The sequence below is a fragment of the Colossoma macropomum genome, unplaced genomic scaffold (assembly GCF_904425465.1).
Source record: "Colossoma macropomum unplaced genomic scaffold, Colossoma_macropomum, whole genome shotgun sequence".
NCBI lineage: Eukaryota > Metazoa > Chordata > Actinopteri > Characiformes > Serrasalmidae > Colossoma > Colossoma macropomum.
Window position 1 is genome coordinate 33,616,042 of NW_023494802.1, and position 20,468 is coordinate 33,636,509.

Sequence of the window (20,468 nt, forward strand, 5' to 3'; positions counted from 1 at the left end):
CAGGGCCTAAAATGCAATGCACTCACTGACCCTCCATTCTGCTTTCCTCACAAGTGGTAATGGTGAGTCTGCAGCTAAAAGGGAAGCGGCCAGTCAGCCGTGTGAAGCAATCAGCAGCCTCATAAACCTACACTGTCCTTCACACTGTGGCAAAACCGGGTTCTCGGAGGGGCTTAAATCCTCCTTTTGCCTACTGCGAAGGCCTTGGAATTATCAAAAGACGTAGCACACGAGACAAAGTAACCACCTCGCTCTTTCAAGGACTGCTGGAAACGTGTGGAAATAAACTACGAATTAGCTGACAGTGGGGTGTGAATTACACCATTAATTAGCTCCCACCTGGGTTGTGAATGGTGTTTATGCTGAGTCAGGTTCTCCGTCCCACCCAAAACAATGAATGCTCCACTAACTGCACTGATGAGATGTCTAATTGCTTGAAAAAATCCTGTTTTTATCAGTTGTACCTCTAGCATTAACTAGTGCACATTTCAGATCCTTCCAAAATTACTGCAGTGAGTATAGATCAGACAGATGGCATGCATGACTTCCTTTGTTTTGAATCTGAAGGAGTGCAGAACAGGAGTGTCAGGCCAAATGCAGATGTTTACCGACACCTGGGCCTCATGCAATCAAATGGTTTAGCAATAAAATTAAAACACCTCAACAAATCCAAGCACTTCCCTTGTTCCTAGGGCAAACTTTACTTCTGGGAATATACTATTAGCTTCAATTACGCTAATACAATTAAAGCGAACGTTTCAATAGCGCACCACTTAAAAATCATTTTAGACATCATCAATAACTGTCATTTTACAGCTAAACTCATGGTTATTAAGGAATGTGGATATCGCTACATTAGCAAGACAAGAAATGAGTGGGTCCTTATCTTTCCCTTGGCAATCTTCAAATCTATTCTCTAAAACGTACAATTAGAAGTGCTGAAAAGTAATAAAACAAGGTTTTCCTATGAGCTAATAACAGAAACCCGCACTATAAAAGATGACTTTACCTTAGAGCATCCTCATAACCTGCGAGCAAGCCAAGAGAGCAAGATGAATACGAGACACCGAAGCAGGATCCGAATATGCCACAAAGAGTCCCATGCACCCCTGTCAAAGCAGACGGCTGTCAGCCACCCGCACAATCTCGGCTTTGGACGAGCGTCTGTCCCTCACTGTGGAACTGAAGGGCCTGTCCTTAGGTTAGTCGGTGCAGGCCATCTGAGGCGGCTTCCATGTCCTTCCATTGTTCCGGGGAGAGTGAAGCAGGCATCCTGCCCCTACAGACCCAGCCTACTACAACAGCTGTGGGCCAGCCCCCCACCTCTCCACTCCCAGAATCTCCCTCCTCCAACGGCTGCAGCCAAACATTAACCCTGCAACTGCTGGAGGGGCCATAAAACAGAAAGGGGGTTATATTTCAAAAGGAGACAACGCAGCGGCCCCACACAAAGGCGAAGGACAGCGAAAGGATATCCGAACAGGCGAAAAAAGGGATTCGTGGAGTTACCCAGGCAACCCAGCCCCTGTCAGGGAGCAGGAGCCTCCTCTTAAGAGGATTGTCCGACTGTGGAAGACTAGCGTTGATTGGATTGCAATCGCAGTCACTGAGACAGTCAATGTAGTAAGCGCACAACAGAAAATGTGACCTGGTTACGAGTGGTGGAACAAGTCAGGATAGCTAGAGCTGAGAATGAGCAATGCGCTGTTCTTTTTGGGATATATAAATGATTCACTAATTCATCACCAATGAGATGCAGCGTGTTAGCACCCCAGAGCTGCAAGAAACGCTTGCATGCGTTTGACCTGAAATGACACGATTTGAGCCTCGACCTCAAGTGACTTTAAATTTAACTCCAACCAGTTCAATCGTGTGAGTCTTTATTTTCTGAAAATACAAGAGACTGTGGTAGCAAAGCATAACCCGAATTTAAAAATACCATTACCTTTGTGAAGCAGATTAAAATTAAACAGTCTTTCATTTTCCATTATGACTTACAAATCCATAAAAATGATTCACAAGGCATGCATCAAGACGTTTTTCATTGAGGAGGCTAATTCTGAATAGCATCCCAGCAGTAAAATCAGCAGAACTTATTGCATTATTACAAGATGCACCGATAGGACAATTCTAAGCCGACTCCAACTACTGATGTTTCTTTGTGGCTTATTATGTGATACCAATATTTCAGATGAATTACTAGCATAAATATAAATCAGATTAAGCAGGATCAGCAGGTTCCCTATTACAATAAATATCCTATCCTCTCTGCAGTTTGCCTCAAAACGAACTCATGGTTGGAAAAAAAGGAAAAGGCTTTCTCTGTGCCAACACAAGTCTTATTGTTCATCCAGACATGAGCTAATTAACAAATTGCACCTGAGCACAAAATATGGCTCACATTCAAGCATTTGACTGACAACGATATGCTGATTTTCAGTAATTTTCTACAGATACCAACGCAGAACAGGAATTATCATGCATTTCTAAGATAAACACCACGTCCTTTAAATCAAAAGGTGCTCAGACGTCCCAGTGAAGCCTGCCGTGAGGATCCCCTAACAGGATAACTGGCTGTTTTCCAGCACAACAATGGAATCCTTGTGAATGATTTTCACAGAAAGCATTCTTAAAATACCACGTCGACCTTGTGGCTGAAGGGCTAATGAAGAAGCCCTGCTCCCTCTTCCCAAACTGTGCCTGAACCCCTGATCATGCCCCTGTCAGCCACGCATTCACATGTGGCTGGAATTCTACCTAGACTATATATCAGTGGCTACACATTAAAAGACCCAAATTGGATGACATGACCCAAATGCAAGAGGGGGTCACATGTTGTCCTGGAGCTAACAATCAAGCTGCGAGAGAATCCGCAACAAAGGGCTTTTGTGATCCCTGCAAATGGTACTTTCACTCATGGAAAGGGCCGTGAGCTATGCCCTAGAGAGCCAAGGCCTCGTAAATATCATATAAAATGATCAGTGATGAGGTAATGTGTGAGAAAGTGGGAGGAAAAGACGTAAAGAATTCAAAGTCAAATCTCTTGAGTGAAATCCACTGATTGTGGATCTTCTCTGATATTTCAAGTGTTACCAATTTGGTGCTCAGCAATGACAGACAGAATGGTGCACACTTGAGTAAGTCAGGCTGCCCCAGGTGTCGGATGGCATTTGCATTTAACATACGTAACTACTCCGCCAAACTACATCTCTTGGCTCACAGCTGGACGTTTGACATAAATGGAACATCTTAAAGAACATGAAACAAGAAATAACAGTACAGAAGGCTCTGCCGATTAAAGCTGGGCTTCAGATCGGACAGGGTGAAGGCCTTGAACAGTTGCATAATCACAGCAACACAGTAATTTAATAAAACTGCAATTATCTGGATAACAGGGATCGATCTAGGTGCTTTGCCGAATTATGCAACGCCATAAAGCTCCAAGATAAAGGCGAGCACTAAAAGAAAAATCATAAATGAAAGAGCGAATTGACAGATGGTGCGCAGCCTGAGGTCCACACCCGTCCGGGGAGTTGGTCAGGCTGCACTGCAGTGCTATGGTGAGCATCCCGGGCCAAGCAGTTGGTTTGTGCTGCAGCGTTGTGGTGAGTCCGGATTAAGGGAATAAATCAGAGTGCTGGCGAAAAAGCCCCCATTGAGAGCGAGACAGCTTAATGGGCTGTAATGTGCTGAACTCCATGTGAGGTGGAGGGGCTGATCCACCTTTTAGAAATGTGACACTAGTCTGGTGAGTTTGAGGAGGGGGCCTGTACGTGACTCGGTCTTAAACTGACCCCTGCTCCCGTCTGCTGACTGTTTTCATATGACTGACAGCACTGATCAGCAATACAAACTGTACATGACCCAGACTATGTTTTGAGATAATAAAAGAAAAGTTTTGGGGAAAAAATAAGAATGACCCTCTCACAAGGGATTACATGGTTATGCACGTCTCCAACGTCCCACCCACGCCTCACTTAAGAGCGAGCACATCAACGAAAAGGTTTGTGTGAACGGTAAATACTCCAGTAACTAAATATAACATGGTAGCATTGACATTAAACTGCTTGACAAAGCAAATTTGTCTCCAAAGTCACAACCGTGCATGCAAATGTTGCGTCTACTAAACAAGGACATCTCAGATGAGCCCGGGCCGAATCCTGGTAACCATGGTTACCACCTTGGGTAAATGTCACACTGGCTACTGTATACAGCTACTGGGAAGAGGAAGACATCTGAGCAAGTTCCTCCACTGATAAACCATGAAAGAACATCACATATGAAATGAAACATGAAAAAAGTTCTACTGCTGGAAAAAGAGGAACTGCAAAGAAAAACATTTGAGCATATGCTTTGTTTAAAGGCTGGTATGCGAGTGGCACTGACCCGGGGGCTGCTGTCCCCTGGCCGGTGCCGCAGTAAAGTGCAGTGAAGCCTGGCCTTCAGTAGGCTTCAGGGACATGGCCACGAAACATCTGGACGCCAGGCGCAGCGGCTTTAAGTGAACGCCCTCCGGCAACCTTTCGGCTGGGCCATCCTGCCTTTGTTCGTCCTCTCGTGATAAACCAAATATCTGCCCGGATTACTGCACGTTGCGTGTATGGGGACGATGTACAGGGCCATCTTTCGCACCTTCATTAATCACCTGGCTTTGCCTGCACCGTATGAAGATGTATGTGAATTCCGCTGCCAAAAAAGGCTGCCCAGGGGTAATGGACGGCCACATGTTCCAGCAGACTGGACGGGTGGAAAAGGCTCGCTTTAAAAGCAACGGCCCTCTAGCGAGGCGGTTTGCATATTTAATGTAAACATGGCATACATCAGAGCTGGTAGACCTCTTAAGGGAATGGTTTGGCTGTAATTAACGGGATGAGGGGTCACAGGACCCCAAACCACCAAGGCTTTCATTTCCAGAAGAAGAAAGGGAAACGAAAGCACATGAGCCTCTCTTCAAATAGTGCTGGTGGTGGGGCTTTTCAGAGTGCTGTATGAATGTAGCCATTTTATGCCAGAAATAGAAAAAAAAGAAAACCGCTGCCATATCAAATGTGCCACACTGGGCCATTTCTGATGGCGTTTGTTTAACTCTTGTTGCTGTCCGACCAAGTAGCGGACATTTATCCCTCCATTGCCCAAACAGGATGTGCCATTGACCTGGTTTGCTTGAATTGATTAAGGCCACATTCCGACGCATATTTCCGCTTAGAGCAAGCATGAATTGAATGTTTGTTGCAGCTGAAGACTGGAGCTCTGTGAAAAACCAGTTCAAATGTTTGCACGGCCTCAGCTTCTTCTGTGGGGCGGATTCGAAGCAAAACAAATCTTGGCACAAGCCGCGCAATCGCTCATTTCTTTTTAAGTGGCCAACGATAAGGTTGCGCTAACACAACACACTGCCACCACCGTCGTAATAAAGAGGCACTATTGAAGGTTCTTTTTTCAGAATCTATTATGGAAAAGGGGTGACTGGTTGAAAACTGACCCGTCTAAAAAAAAAAAAAAGTGAATATTTTGTGATAAAAATCACATTTCACCCCTGTGAGCTCCCACTGCTCCGACAAAGGCTGGGAAGCCCCAGAAACGAAACAAAGACCGCAGGGGGAGATCACGGCAAGCATAATTGCTTTCCTCCAAATATCTGCAGTGTATGGAAACAGCGGCGCAGTTTCGCAGAGTCGGCACCGTGCTCCCCTGCTGCGCTCCCGTCATACATCTCCGGCTTTCCTGAGCAATTGATGAATTCTCTACATGCTAATGTGCCCCGCCGGTCCATAACCATGGTAACCGCAAGCTGGGGAATGGGATGGAAGTGCGCCGGCAGGGGGGAAAACTGATAACAGTGCAGGCAGCCACCCTAACAAGGCATTGGGCAGACAGAGAGAGAGAGAGAGAGAGAGAGAGAGAGAGAGAGAGAGAGAGAGAGAGAGAGAGAGAGAGAGAGAGAGAGAGAGAGAGAGAAAGAAAGAAAGAAAGAAAGAAAGAAAGAAAAGACTGCATGTGTGTCTGTGGGAGCCAGTACGTGCAGCCAAAGTGACCGGCTTGACCAGCCGGTGCACTTTTACTGCTTTTCATGTGGACGAGCTGAGAAGAAGCATTGTGATATAAAGAGTAGGGGTGTAAAAATGCGTCTAAAGGTGCCAATTCAACTTCCTAGATTCCTGGAAGATTCTGACAATCAATTAGAACAGTTTTAATGTTCAATAAAGTATGCATATTTTTGGGCAAAAATAATAGGCTATTTTTAAATGTAAAAATCCTTAAAAAAAAAAAAAAAATGGTATATTGCTATATCACTCTGTTCCTCCAGTCACACTTATATTCAGTGCATTTTCAAAAATAATTCTGAATCATACCAAAAGAATCACAACATAATTTAATAAAATTTGAGATCACAACGGTGCACTAATTAATTTCCTAAAGAATCGTGATCAAAACGTTTTGAGGTCAAGAGATTTACACCACCAGTAATGACCGTTTCCATTTTCTCACGCTAACAGGAACAGTTGCTGAGCTCCAATCGGGCCGAGCACATGGAGAATAGCTCCCCCAGCCAGAGGAGCCCAGCCAAAGGTCTGATTTCATGCTTCAGTCCTAATTATCCAGAGAGCCGTGTTTGGACGCCTGAATGCAGCATGAGGACAAAACCGCAAAAACTGTGGCCACAAAACGCCACTGTTTCAGCCACCAGATAAACTCAAGAGTGTGGTCATCCCCTCTAACCTACATTCTTGGCCTGCGTCCCCTTAAATATGAGGGGATAGACCCTGCATAACAAGCGGGATGCTTACGCTTCTTTAGAGCAGTGTTTCTCCATCCAATCTTCAGGGCCCACCAGATGGTCCTTTTCTTGGATGTAACCTTGCAGCCAATATACCTGTCCCAGGTATTCAGCGTTCATCGTAAGGTGGCCAAGATATGGGAAGCCAATATATTATTTCCCCAATAAATGGGAAAATTTCACTGTTATGATTTCAATAATACAAGTGCACACATGCAAACAAGCAAATATACACTCACTTGACTTCACAAGCTCACTAAAAAAGGGTAATATGGAAGTTTTGAGGGTTAATTCCCTGTCCAAGGCAGAATTCCACTGTTACACAAGTAACAGTGCTTAGGCAAATCTCTCAATTTCAGATTCGTCCACACTTGTAAGCCTCGATAAGAGAATTTTCTACACATGTTTACATTAACTCTCATGTTAGATTCTATAAAATTAATTAGTGAGCTATTTGCAGAGCTCTAAAGTCTTGATGCTCACTTACTTTATACATGGATTATGATGTGAAAATACAAAAACATTATAGGTTAATCGTATGGGTATTAGCCACAAGTTGTCAATTAATGGTTAATGCCATTAGCCCAGAAATTATATCAGTCTGAACAAAATAAAATGAAACCATTAGTGGATCTGTTGTAAACAAGTCTACACTAGTAGCGCCATGAAAGTTTCTAGAGAGAGATTTTCCAATTTAAAGATTAGGAAAACTCCATTCTGCTGAGATATCTTGAAGGAGGGAGAAGCTTTTGAAAAACAAGGGCTTTGGGGACGATACTTGAGGATGGGTTGTTTGAAAGGCTTTGGTTAATGCAGAAGAAAGCCAGCTAACAAAGATAGCTTGCACCACTTGGAAGCAGAAATACTGCTATTTCACATCGGTAATTATTAGCTTCTACATCAGCGGCTACACTAGTCAGGATTTCCTTAATGACATGAGGGGGATTCCCAATGTGTGCTGGCTATTGTAGTGAGAGAACACAAAAATGAGACAAAATCATAAAATATGTCAAACCGATGAGGCTGAGGGACACAATGCTGCGCTACAGAACATGACATAGCATATCAAACAACATTACATGCCAGTTTTAGGCAGGAATGCCCCTTTGATGGTTGGTTCAGGTGTGCTGGGGGCTGGGACAGAGTTAAAACCGCTGAACATCACGTTAGAAGCCCTGCACTCGAAAATTTCCCACCGCTTTGTCTCTGATGTCATACCTTTATCAGACACTTCAGTGGGGGGGATATGGGGGGTCTGGGTTTTTTTTTATACAACTCGTGGTTTTTCTTTTGTGATAGCAGCTGATCAGCCTCTTGGCCCAGTGGCATGATCAGGTGGCCAGACATGATCTCTCAAGACCGTTCTGGGCTCCGGTCCACGAAATAACATCATGAGGCTTGAGAAGGAAAAACAGACACTGTTCACTTAGCTACATAACAGCCACTCTCTGTGCCATGTGGGAGGTGTAGTATAACAATCTAATATGCTGGATAGTATCATCCAGAGCCACACGAGGATCAAGTTTTATTGCGCTTCTGCTGTAAATAAGGTTACGCTGCGTGAAAAGGACCTGCTTTGCTGTTAACCACCTCAAAACAGCCAAATGCTCATTAAAGAGCCCTGGTGGTTTCTTTTCTTTTTTTGAATGATCGAGTGAGCCACAGTAAATCACTCATTCAAAAAGAACATGAATACAAGCTCATAAACTACAACGTGACAAAGCAGAAGAAAAACACAGCCACTCAATTAGACTAAGAGTTCCTTTAATGTAACGTTCAGATAATAAGCTCCTGTTTTCAAGCGCTTCAGATTGACAGCTGTTTGGCAAAACAGATCCATTCCTGGGGCCTAAGTGTTTTCAGAGTGAAATAGGACAGCAATTGCACGGTCACGAGAATGCGTCCAACAAGAAAATCTGCCTCTCACCCAGCGCCCGGGGCACAGCACAGTCATCTAGAATGGATACACCCACAATGGCATGTTTAGAATCTGACTCAAAAACACGCACGAGGAGAAACTGTGGAGCATGGCGATAACCAGCCCGTTACAAATAAAACAAGTTAATGTTTTTCACACACTGTGGAAGGCAAAAGGGCAAGAAGGAGGGAGCGAAGAAAGGAAAGAAAAACATGACCTTTGTGTTTCTGCAGTCGCAAAGCGAAGAGATCTGCTCATGTCATCTGCCTTCCATTAGGGACAATGTATGTCCCCTAGGCATGCAAAAAACCGATCAAAGTCTCGGCAGAGAGGAGATAAGGTCGTGATCATGGGAGTAGCTCGCACAGCAACCTCCCAACCATGACTATCTCTAGGCACTGGCAGCAGGGCCGCCCGCTCCCAAGATGATGATGTGCTTTGTGGTCATTCTAGTTTACAGAGCAATTTGTGAGTTTATCTTGCTTTGTGTTGCTTTCAGCTATTTCTGGTGGAGCATCCTCAGATTTGCTCCACTCTGCTGCGTCCTGTTTGGATCCAGACATTCCAGAAAGCCCTCAGCAGGAGTAAATATCATTAAACTTCATTGCAGTGCCTCCGACTTCGGACAATTACATCTCTCAAGAATGGTAGCCTATGTTAACTTGTAAGCTGCTCTTAATATGGGTTTTGGACATGGGGCTCGCAAATGTGAAAAACATCTGTAAAATATTAAAGGGGAGGGGCTGGTAGAGGGGGCTGGGGGGTGGCATGCTTTTACCCTCAATTACACTTGAATTAGTTGCTGTTTTAGGGTCTAATGCAACATGAACAGTGCCAGAATTAGCAATTTTACAGTGCAGGGCTTCTGATTACAGGAACAAACAAGAAGTTGGTGATTGTAATAAAAAGTGCTAGCAGCTTTCCTCACAGGCTCGCTAGACATAGTTCAGTAATAGCAGGAAAGGAAGGGAAGAGGGGGCTGCACCTTTAACTAACAAGTTCTGAGGTAAAACAGCCCCGAAAAGCTGCTAAGTGGACTAAAGTCTGAGTGTTAGCTCTGGCGGTGGTGCTGCTGCGCGGTTATCTGGAGCTAACGTTAACGTTAGTCCGCGCAAATATGGCCTCGGCAAGCCGGCGAAACGAGGTATTTAAAGGGCCGGGGCACAACGCATCCTGTCCGGATATCACGGCGAGCATCCTCCTCCCTCCCAGCCGGTGTCGTCCCAGCTAGGGCGAAAAAAAACGGTCCACTTTTCTTTAGTCCCGCCATGTCGTCTGAAGCGAGTTTAAGGTCGGGGCACAGCGAAGCGTTTTCGCTCACTCAGCACGGCGGATCCCGCCGCCACCGAAGCAAACATGCAGCATCGTAGGGCTGAAAAACAGCGAGGCTAACGCTGGGAAAGTAAAGAAAGGCTCGTTTACCTCAAGCTGTTCGCCTCTGGAGCCTCGGACGGTCGCGGGGACGACGTTAAAGCCGACAGGACACGCTAGGAAACGGCTTTCGCTGCACTTTTTACCGCGTCCAGCCGGTACATGTTGCCGTGCCCCCCTCACAGCAGCTGCTCGCTCACTCGCGGACGGACGGACGGCTGGCTGGCTGCTGTCTCTCTCTCTCTCTCTCTCTCTCTCTCTTTCTCTCTCTCCGCCTCTCTCGCTCCTCCAGCCGTGTTTAGGTTTGAGCACTAGGCAGGAAAAGTGATGTCATTGCTGGAAATGGTGCTGCCCGCCCCGTTTTCAGCACAGGGGCCCGTCTTTATGTGGTCCACGTAGGCTAGCGGTTTCTTATAGCCTCCCCTGATTTTAAACCTCGTCCCACATACACACACTTCAGCTGAAACTTAAAGGGGAACGCCACCGGTTTTTCAAAATTCCTGCATAATTTAATGAACATGTAAACAGAGTCATTCAGAGTGGTCTGGTGTGAAATGCTCCATCCTGGAGAAACTTGCAGAGTCAGTATTGTTCACGGTGGTGGTGCTGGGAACTGGACATCCACCTCTACAAGCTCCCTCACAGAAAGTTATGACATGAAAAGGCTGTGAATACGCTGCCTATTCTCTGAGACATTATTTTGCGGTAGTTTTGACCTAAAACATATTGTAATCAATTTATTTTGATCTACTCATGGTGGAAGGATACATGATGGCTGTTCTAAAGCAAAATAGACCCCGAAGAAAACACTTTTTTTTCAGATTTACCACCATTTGACCATCAGCATTACATATATAAATAATCAAGACACGTGTAGGTTCACTGGTGGTTTTGGGTAGTTATTAAATTGGCTATATTTGTGTTCTTGACATTGTGACCCTTGGTTCCTGACAGCACCACTGTAAGGATGTCTTAGTCTTCAAATTCCTCTATAATTAACCATTTCACATCAAATCAGTGCAACAGTGACTTTGTTTACATCTCAACCGCTGAATTATGCAGACATTGTGTAAAATCGGTGGAGTTCCCCTTTAACCTAGTGTGCTTATCTGGAAGACTGGCTGTTCTGGTTGACGCTCACTGATGCGGGTTCCTCTCAGATGAAGTGGAGCTTTAAACTGAACGCGATTCGTGATTCAGCCTTCATTTATATATATTTAATAACCCCTCAGTAATAAGTTATCAGTTTTAATACTTCATGTCTAAGAGCGAGGCTTCTGAACTACCTGCTTTTCTAGTGTTAGCTGGAACATACTTCAACAACACATTTATTAAGCCCATGGTGCGGCAGTTACTGTGAATTAGATGCCAAACAACATGAAAAACAATGGTTTATGTTCATAAAGTTGGCTCAGCTGGCACGGTGTGAGAATATGGAAACTTCGGTCAGATGGAATGGATCCCATAACTTGCAAAACATTGCAGATGCAAAGGCAACATTGCTTGTTCGCCCTCTTAAGTTTATGTAGTGTAAACGTCGTTATAATATTGAAAACGTACTGCTCATCCTCCAGTCCATACAGAAAAAACCTTAAAAATCCCGTTTTGAATTGACTTTTTTGAGAGATCACAAAAACAAATGCATTGACAAACAGCCCCCTAGTCAACGTTTAGCCCCACCCATTCACCTTGAAGTTATAAGTAGTGTTTCTGCCTGAAGGTGGAGCAGCGAATCAGAACGTACCATTCACATCAATTTTCTTAAAGGCATAGTAACAAACACAGCACATTTAATCTAAGCCAAATAGAGACTGGAAAATGGTAACGCAAAAATTAAGACTTTGGTAGACAAACAATCATATGTGGACATCAAAAACATGAATAAGCATATGCCAAAGATTCAGGACTACGGTGACACGTTCTGTTTTATTTCCAAGTACAACAACAGATTCAGGCGCAGTTTCTATGTTAACATCAGTCCTCTAGCGATTACCTTTTATAATACACATCTGAACGTTTTCCATAAATAGGGTACAGTCTTTGCACTGCGGGGGCAGGCTTTGTAAATATGGCTTTTGGTCAGACTCCATGTTCTGAAACCACAACAGTGCAGCAGGTAATAAGGTCTACAGACAGCTGAGAAATTCAGGTCACAAGGTGCTCAGGATGTGGCATCTGTTGTTATTGTGTCAGGGTCCTTTGATGAATTCTGCGTGGCATCCTCCTCTCCTGCTGTCTCGGGTACCTCTGACACGGCCTGGGGAAAAAGGGAAAAAAAAGAAGGTCTTTTTAAGTGCTCTTCGATTATGGAGTTTAAGACAACAGAAAGGCAGGGGTTTCAGCAGAGGCTGGTAACAGGTCACAACTCATCATGGCACACGGCTACTGTCTTGGTAAATCCACACTTGAGGGATAAAAGGATGCATAGGACATGGACATTAAAAAAAAAAATGTGTACATTTAACTTTTTTTTATATATTCACACAAATACATGTGTTCTATGTAAAGAAAAAGAGTTTTAGTATTAAACAGGTGAAGACTAACATTTTGCTATATCAGCACCACACAGTGCGAGATCATGGAATCATGGAAAGTGTATCCAGACTACAGAAGTTTGTGACATTTCTTTCAAGACATTTGTTTCAAGCAGAATTTAAACTTAATTTTAGACAGCTGTATATATATTTAAATCAACTATCTAATGACAGCTATCACTGTCGCCACACGGTAATTTAAACTGTGCTGTCCTGTCAGGTTTTATTCAGCACTCTGGATGATGAAAGGCCAGCTAAGGCCAGTTTCAAACAAATTTTTCAAGCTCTGGTCAGTTTTGGACTCAAATTGTTCATGTGGGTTTTGTCCATCTGAAGTCAAGTACAGACTAAAAACTTGATCAGGTTGAGTTGGACTCTGACAAAGTGCTTGAACTGTATTCTTGTCCAGACTAAAACTTCTAGACAGACCCAAAGATCTAGTTAGTGTTACTGCAGAGGTACAGCACTATGATGAGCTTAAGCTTGAAGTGTTTCTTTAAAACAAGCTGACTCCCCATTTTAAGGTTGGGAGACTCAACACACCATGTGAAGACTTTGATTTTAGCCACTGTTTGAAACCAACAGCTACAACACGTTGCTGGCCTTCATTCAGGGCTAAAGAACTGGTGTGACTTTAGCAGGAGGAACTGAATCTCAAACTTGAGACTGAAGCAAACTGCTGTAAATAACCTTTAACCTTAACCAGCAAATGGCTTCAACATGGTAAAGCAAATGACAGTGCATGATTTACAGTACTCTTAGGAATTTAAAACACTCCATTTTTTTGTCTCAGTCTCTAATTTAGTCTCTACATCCAGAGGTATGCTGCCGCAAGCAGTATGGCCAAGTTTTTCATCCTCCAAGTTTGGTAACACTAAACATTCAACTTGCTATGTGACAGTGACCCACATTATCCTATTCCTGCCCAGCCAAGTTCATACATACTGGACTTCTGTTTGAACAGCACAGCTGAAATCTGACCCCAGCACTGGGCTGTAACTCAGGCTTGCAAGCAGCGTTTTCAAGATTCTTTATTGCCACACATTGGCAGAATCTACAAAATATCTCTGTGTATATGTACTAATCAACAAACAATGAAGTGCAAGATGAGATAATAGGTTTGCACCTACAGGAAGACACCATATAAGCTGTAAATAATAAGATACATAAAACACCACCGAGTTGAGAAGCACATACAAAGCAGAATAGTGCAGTACTGCACATGCAGCACTGTTATATTTACATTAGTACACCACACTGTATGCAGAAAAAGCAGATCAAATTCTAAACGCCATGTCTGCTTAAAGGAATAGTTTGACGAAAATTCTAATTTACACAATTTTCCACTTATTCCAGCTGCAGTCGATCAGCCAAGATATATTCAGAGTCCAAATTCTGCTTTTGTTTAGTGCTGGAGTTAAGAGCATAACATTGACTAGAAGGTAATAGTCACTCAAACTTTTATGTAAATACATCCTCAAACTTTCAACCTGCGTCCAGATCTTCACTAAGGTCACACAGACCTGTCAATGTCGTTTAGGACAGTATGAATTACTGTGACCTATAAAAATTACCTTTCACCATGACGAACCCTGTGGTCGGCCACAGGTGTTGTGTCGAATTCAGACTCCCTTTTGTGCACAGGCACATCTCTGAACAGTTCAGGCAAAGTATCTAAATGAGATTTAAATGAGCTCCAGGTCCTTTGTCCCACCCTTCAAGAATACAAGCACACTTTTTTGGGCTTGAATGTAGTAAATGTAGTATGCCACACTGCCGAAGTGCGAGCTCTGTGTTAGTAGGTTAAATATAACCTCCTACTACTTAAGATAAATGTTAAATGATGTACGATATAATTAAAATTGCAGCTCTTGCATTTTAAGAATTGCACTCTCACAACTTTGATTAAAATGATTAATCTTGCAGCTCTAAAGGACGCTACATGTGATTTCGGGTTTTATTTATAAAATTATATTTTCAGTTCAAAAATTCAAGATTAACAGTTTAGAAATGACAAAATCGCAAGCATAATTCATGGCATCCTTCTGCTTGCATGCACACAAACGAGACGGACTCTGGAAGGATGTCTAAAATGGCTGACTGGAGTATTCAGCTAAACAGTTCTGTTCATTTTTATAGTTCACCGTAAGTCATACTGTGCTCTAAACTACACTGACAAATCTGTGAAATCTGTGATTCGAGCAGGTTGAGAAAAGTTTTGGGGAAGTACTCACTCAAAACAATTCGGTGACTTAACTTCTAAAATCTGTCAGCTACATGAGCCTCATAGCTCCAGTTTAAAACTAAATATGCAAAATTTGGACACACATGGCTTGGCTGATCAGCTACATCTGGGCTAAGTGGAAAAATGTGTAATTTAGATTTTTCGCCAAAACATTCCTTTAAAACCATATTTACCTGATCTATCACTGACATTTCATCCGTTTCTGAAAGCTCTGGGTCATGTGATGAGCCGTCCAGATCTCCATGCTCAGCCCCAGTCAGGATGTCCATGGGGGCCTCAGCTATGGCACGGATGGTCTGGTCCTCCAGAGCCAGCGCTGTGTCGAAGAGCAGAGGTGACGGTGGGCACTGCATCCCCTCATCTCCCACCACATCCAGATCCTGCAATACAGAGTAAGCCTCGCAATTATCTTTCAACTAACTTTAGCTTTGACATTATAACTCTATGTTCTTTTGACTAAGGCTAACATAGCCATCAAGTAACAAATCTGTAGCTACCAGTTGACATCAGGTCAAATATGTGTTTAAATCAAAGGCAAGCCTAAGACCACTTCAAGTTGATAAATGATCTTATAAATTTTATTATATGGACTGAGACAACATGACATTCTGTTATCTATAAACATGGAGCAGAACCGAACTTAGATGGCAAATTGACTACATAGGAGTTAAGGAGACAACATTTGTCTACTGTCAAGACCTTTGCAGCCAAGAGACTGGCAACAGTTAAAACAGCAGCAAGGCTGGATAAAACGCTTTTTTTCTAAGCCTACTTGAGTAGCCCTATTAATGACTACCAATAACAATACATACATCACTGAACTCCAGTGGCAGACTCTCAGTGGGCTGCAGCTCTGCAGCGCTGAGATACAGGTCTGTGGGGGCTGAGGCCAGCTGTTCTGGGGCCAAGGTCTCCTGCTCAGGCTGATACATGGGAGGCGGCAGAGAGAGATGTAAAGGGCACCGTGGCTCCTCTGACTGGCCCATATGCACAGGTCGGTCACAGGGTACATCCTTCAGGCCAGGACACATCTTAAACAGTACCTGACTACCATCTTGGTAAATGTCTATTGTGAATAGTTAAAGAAAAATGATTTACAGGCATGAATGATGGGCTATGTTACTGCAGCGGTCTAGCAATATATGGTAAGTGTAAAGTTTGAATGTCTCTTCAAACTGAATTGATTTTTCCCATTTGGTTAGTTTGGGAAAGTCAACAGACCATGTGAAGACTTTGATTTCAGCCACTGTTTGAAACCAACAGCTACAGCAAGTTGCTGGCCTTGATTCAGGGCTAAAGGACTGAAAGAAGAATGTGGAAGATTAGGTACATGAACATGGCGTTGCTAAATGTAGGAAGATGTACATTTTGGTTTATATGCTGCATAACTCAAACTCTGAGAAGAAGGATACGAGAGACACAATGTCGCGTCATAGGCAGGCACTGGTTTGAACATCGTGTTCCTTCCACAAAGGAAATGCACCTCTGGCTTGGTCGTACTGAGTGAGCCTGTTGAAAGACCACATATAAACTTACAATGTTACATAATGAAACTGTTTTCACGTGAAAAAGCCTAATAATACCTGGCATTTCATGTGTGTCATATCCAGTAACGTCTAGATAAGATTTATTCACGTTTCACCTATATCTGCCCACATAATTTCGTCTGTTACACAGAAACTGGATTTGCATCAGTGCTGCTATTCCCACATTACATGCAAATTCAAGGAACTCTATCCCAGAATGTCCCAAGATGGGCATGCCAGAAATTGTTCTATCCAGTTATGCGTTTTCTAACTACTGTAGGAGGGATGAGTAGCGATAAATTAATCTTGAAGAAACATACATATACAGACAGCTCAATTTGGACATAAAAGTAAATAAACAAATAAAGTAACGGGTGCAGTCGCAAAATTCAGAATTTGATTTGATATGGTGGCAACTTGATTCAATAAAGTGAATATGATACAGCCGAAATGATGCAGCACACCAGGGACTGTCCAAAAATCTGCCCATATGTTAACATTTTCTGTTTATTCAAGCATTCAACATTGATTAAAAAACCGCAGTATTTTTCCCACCGTTCTCAATTTTGAGGTAAAGAGGATGCACTTTTCATGTTTTCATTGTGGGCTTGCTTATTTAATTTTCACTATACTTCATGTAACACAATGATTATTAAACTGAGTACTTGCTCCACTCTGTTGAATGTAGGGAAAACAAACAAATAAATAAATAAAGTAAGTAAGTAAGTAAGTGAGAATCATACAGGATTTAACTCTCTTCAATTACACTTACTTTATCTGTTGATTATGCATACAGTGATACTGATTACTTATATCTTAGATTTTTTATGTTTTCTGAAAGTTCCAAAGGGAAAGCATTTGGGAAAGAGAGGGAGAAAGATTTATTGTTCTTCTTTGGCATTATGACCCTTTTTTGGCCTCAGCCCTAATGAGGTTTCATGTTTTGGACTAATTCACAAGAGCAGTTGAACACTATGCATAAGCAGGCTAAGTTTAATAGTACAAGCATTTTGCTGTCATCCGAGATGTTCATTTGCACCGATAAATAAACATCTGATACCATTAGCCTGTGACATCAGATCACATGTGAAACCCAGGGGTTTGAAATAGATAGGAGCAGTTCATTAATTCTGCTTGAATGATTAAGAATGAGAATCATTAGCTGAATGTATATTTCAATACCTATGCTTGTTGGACTGAGAGGCACATATTGAATGAAACATTACATTGTATAGTTTCTCCTCCAGTAAATAAGTAAAAAGTAGAAATGCACATTAGAAAACTATGATTTTTTCTATTGTTTGCTTTTCACATCTTCCCATTTGCACCGCATACAAACTACTGTCCTTCTGTCAAAGATCCTTTGGCTTTGTGTGCCATTAGACCAATGCACATAAAGATGCACTCTATATCGTGTGAGCTAATCATATGAGCTAAATTCTGTTCTACGTCTGTAAAAAGAGGTGTACTTTTGAAAATAACCTCAGGACTACCAAAACTGAACTGACCCCAGGACTGATGAGAAAAGCTAAGAGCAGCACTAAGCATTTTTAGTGTGTAATTCATGCCCCCCTTACCTGTGCTGTTCCTCCCTCGGTTATAGCCTGTCTGCGTTCTCTGAGTTGCCTGTGTAACAAAGCCTCAACACCATAACGACGACGGTAGCGTCGCAGAGCCTTCAGCTTTCTAAGATTTTCTCGTTCCTTCATGGACAGACCTTCAGGTCCCGTCAAAAGACTGCTGCCTGTTTCACAACACAACGGTGTGATACATTAAACAACAGTGCACCAACATGTCAACGGTTTATTACACAGTCACAATGCATGTCAAATCTGTAGGTACTCATTAACATACAGCACTGTATTCCACAACTCTACATCAGATGCAGAGGGTTAGTGAAGCAGTGTTACCTATTGTCTCATGCTCAATCTTGCGGCTGTGCAAGTAGCGTCGTTTTTTTTCCTTCAGCAAGTGCTGCAGTCGTTTAAACTGGTCTATGTACAGTGACTGGAGTCTGATGAGCTTTTCACGAGTAATAAGAGCGACTTCTTCGGCTGTGTATATGCCAGCATGTCTAGAAATAAAAATTACACATTAAGAAATGTAGAAACACACCCTGTAAAACGTTCATCTGACAATTCAAACTCTAAACACAAAGTTTTGTATCTGCATCACGAATACCAAAGCCACTCACTTCAGCGGGTCTTCGTGATCGCTATCTATGCTGTCAGCTTCACTGTCTGGATCCCCTCTCCACATCTGATCCAACACCACCGGGTCCTGCTCCTCTTCACTCCAGCTATCCTCATCTACACAAAGACAGACAGGTTCAGCGAGGATTTACCACAGTGGTCTCCATCCTCCAATTTGAATCTACAATTTCAAGTTATTGTTCATAATCTTATTACCTTTGTTCCATTTTATAATCTATACTGCAGCTAACTGTAATTACATAATTAATCTTTGTCTGATAAGAATAAACTAAACAACGCTGGAAAGAGACCTGCCTAGAATGCGGCTTGCTTCACTGCGTCCATCTTGGCCGAGGGCTCCCGATTCTGCCCTGCTGTAGCCGCTGAGCTGAGAGAGCAGCATCTCTGGGGAAGGTCCCGAGGAGGCCTTGCGCATCTGTGCTTGCAAAGCCAGAGCATTTCTATGGGCATGCTCAGCACAAAACGCCACACTGGACAGAGAAAATGCAACACAGCCCATGTCAAAAGGATGATCAGAACAATCTGAAACAAATATAACATTGGTATCATCAGAGAGATAAGGGACCACACAAAGCATGCACAATATAGTTAGAATATAGGAAACGAATGGCATTTACCCCAACCAGGGGTCTCCCATCTTATCCACAAAGGGCCGGCATAGCTGCAGGTTTTCCTTATAACTGAGGCAAAAGAGCACTTCACATGAGGTGTTTGTTTGTAAACGGGTCCAACAAATTATACAAGCAGAGTCAAGAGTGCTGCCGATTGGTTGGAATGAAAACCTGCAAACATGCCAGCCCTTTGCAGATAAGACCGGTGACTCCTGGTCTGAATTGCGTGATAAAGAAATATCTTTACCCATCCTTCTTCTCAGGTTTCGGTGCTGCATTGGGACAGCGCTTGCCATTTTTGTTGGACACATAGCTGCACTGCCTGTAAGGGGCATTCTTGTCCTCCAGTATGTGCTTGATGCAGAACTCCCAACCTTCCAGGCGGGGTTGTGAGCAGGCTCTTTGGGTGTAGGCGCAGGCCTGGGGCTCCTGGGTGCGACCAGCCTGAGTGACCCGTCCCCTGCTTGACGGCAGCACGTGGATCCGAATCCGGTTCATCTTGGCCTGTATGGGAGAAAACCTGGCCAGTCACTCATAGCAGAAAGCAGTCTGACTTCCAAGTCATATTTTTATTCATTTGTGCACGGAACACATTCTTCTTAAAGAGGAATTTCTGCTTAATTAAATTGTTAACACGTAAACAAAGTCATTCAGAGTGGTTTGACATGAAACATCATGCTTCAGAAACCTGGTGAGTCAAGAGCTTTTATTTATATACATATATATGTAACCATTAACTGTGTACATTTCTGAACTGCTGATGCTGAATGAGGACACACCACGTGTGCGGCAGATTATGAAGATGTCCGTTTGTATTATCAAACTAAATGTCTTTTCCAACAATTCAGCCAGCCACATTTCCACAGTACGGTGGTATTTTCGTTAAAGCAGCCAACAGCGCTCATTAAAACAGATCTTTTAAAAACACGTCTTGAACCCGCCCCGGCCCTGCACAACACGGCCAACGTACAGGTCGGCCATCTTTGAACGGCCGCCGAGCTGTTAGCACGTTAGCTCGAGGCAAAATCCCACAAAAAGCCACTTCGACTTTATAAATATAGGTTTCTGCTATTACTACAGCTAAATCAAACACTAAATATTTATTTTATGATCTAAAATACTCACTACTCACCGGTATTTCACTCCGCTGTAGCCAAACTCCGGAGTCCGTCACAAAAGCAAACGCAAGTCGGGTCTTGCCCAACGATGAGCCCGCGTCCTCCCCCAATAGGCCCGCCCTCCTCAACTGTGATTGGCTCGTTACCTCTCACT

General features: G+C 43.2%; 2 protein-coding genes and 2 non-coding genes across 9 annotated transcripts in view; all 4 read right to left on the reverse strand.

The window, feature by feature from the left end:
* Positions 1-10,468, reverse strand: part of nckap5l (NCK-associated protein 5-like) — a 33,254-nt gene extending 22,786 nt beyond the window's left edge. For 3 of the 4 annotated variants that reach the window (XM_036591545.1, XM_036591548.1, XM_036591547.1), the window contains exon 1: positions 10,119-10,468. The gene's annotated coding sequence lies outside the window, so the exon portion shown is untranslated. Of the gene's footprint in view, positions 1-1,009; positions 1,347-10,118 lie in introns of those variants that run through there. The other variant, XM_036591546.1, reaches the window with a different exon arrangement.
* A 1,498-nt stretch (positions 10,469-11,966) lies between these two features.
* On the reverse strand, positions 11,967-20,449 carry kansl2 (KAT8 regulatory NSL complex subunit 2). 3 transcript variants are annotated; one of them, XM_036591055.1, is made up of 10 exons: positions 20,329-20,449; positions 19,444-19,700; positions 18,880-19,107; positions 18,567-18,681; positions 18,283-18,446; positions 17,950-18,116; positions 16,259-16,355; positions 15,659-15,912; positions 15,020-15,226; positions 11,967-12,324 (listed from the first exon to the last, which is right to left on the reverse strand). In XM_036591055.1, the coding sequence occupies exons 2-10, from the start codon at positions 19,529-19,531 to the stop codon at positions 12,229-12,231; spliced, it is 1,416 nt and encodes a 471-aa protein (XP_036446948.1). In that variant the 5' UTR covers positions 19,532-19,700; positions 20,329-20,449; the 3' UTR covers positions 11,967-12,228. The 3 variants fall into 3 exon arrangements, with proteins under 3 accessions (XP_036446948.1, XP_036446947.1, XP_036446946.1); XM_036591054.1 differs by having other exon boundaries at positions 15,036-15,226; positions 18,880-19,055; positions 20,329-20,448; XM_036591053.1 differs by having other exon boundaries at positions 18,880-19,055; positions 20,329-20,448.
* On the reverse strand, positions 13,088-13,220 carry LOC118823130. Its single transcript, XR_005008508.1, has one exon. It is a non-coding gene; the product is annotated as a small nucleolar RNA SNORA2/SNORA34 family (small nucleolar RNA).
* LOC118823129 lies at positions 16,007-16,143 on the reverse strand. Its single transcript, XR_005008507.1, has one exon. It is a non-coding gene; the product is annotated as a small nucleolar RNA SNORA2/SNORA34 family (small nucleolar RNA).
* Positions 20,450-20,468: the final 19 nt, after the last annotated feature.

Coding starts and splice junctions, on each gene's coding strand:
- kansl2 (XM_036591053.1), bottom strand. CDS start 19,694: ATGAACCGGATTCGGATCCACGTGCTGCCGTCAAGCAGGGGACGGGTC. Junction 18,447..18,566: donor GATCACGAAGACCCGCTGAA/GTGAGTGGCTTT, acceptor TTTTATTTCTAG/ACATGCTGGCATATACACAG. Junction 18,117..18,282: donor GATTGAGCATGAGACAATAG/GTAACACTGCTT, acceptor GTTGTGAAACAG/GCAGCAGTCTTTTGACGGGA.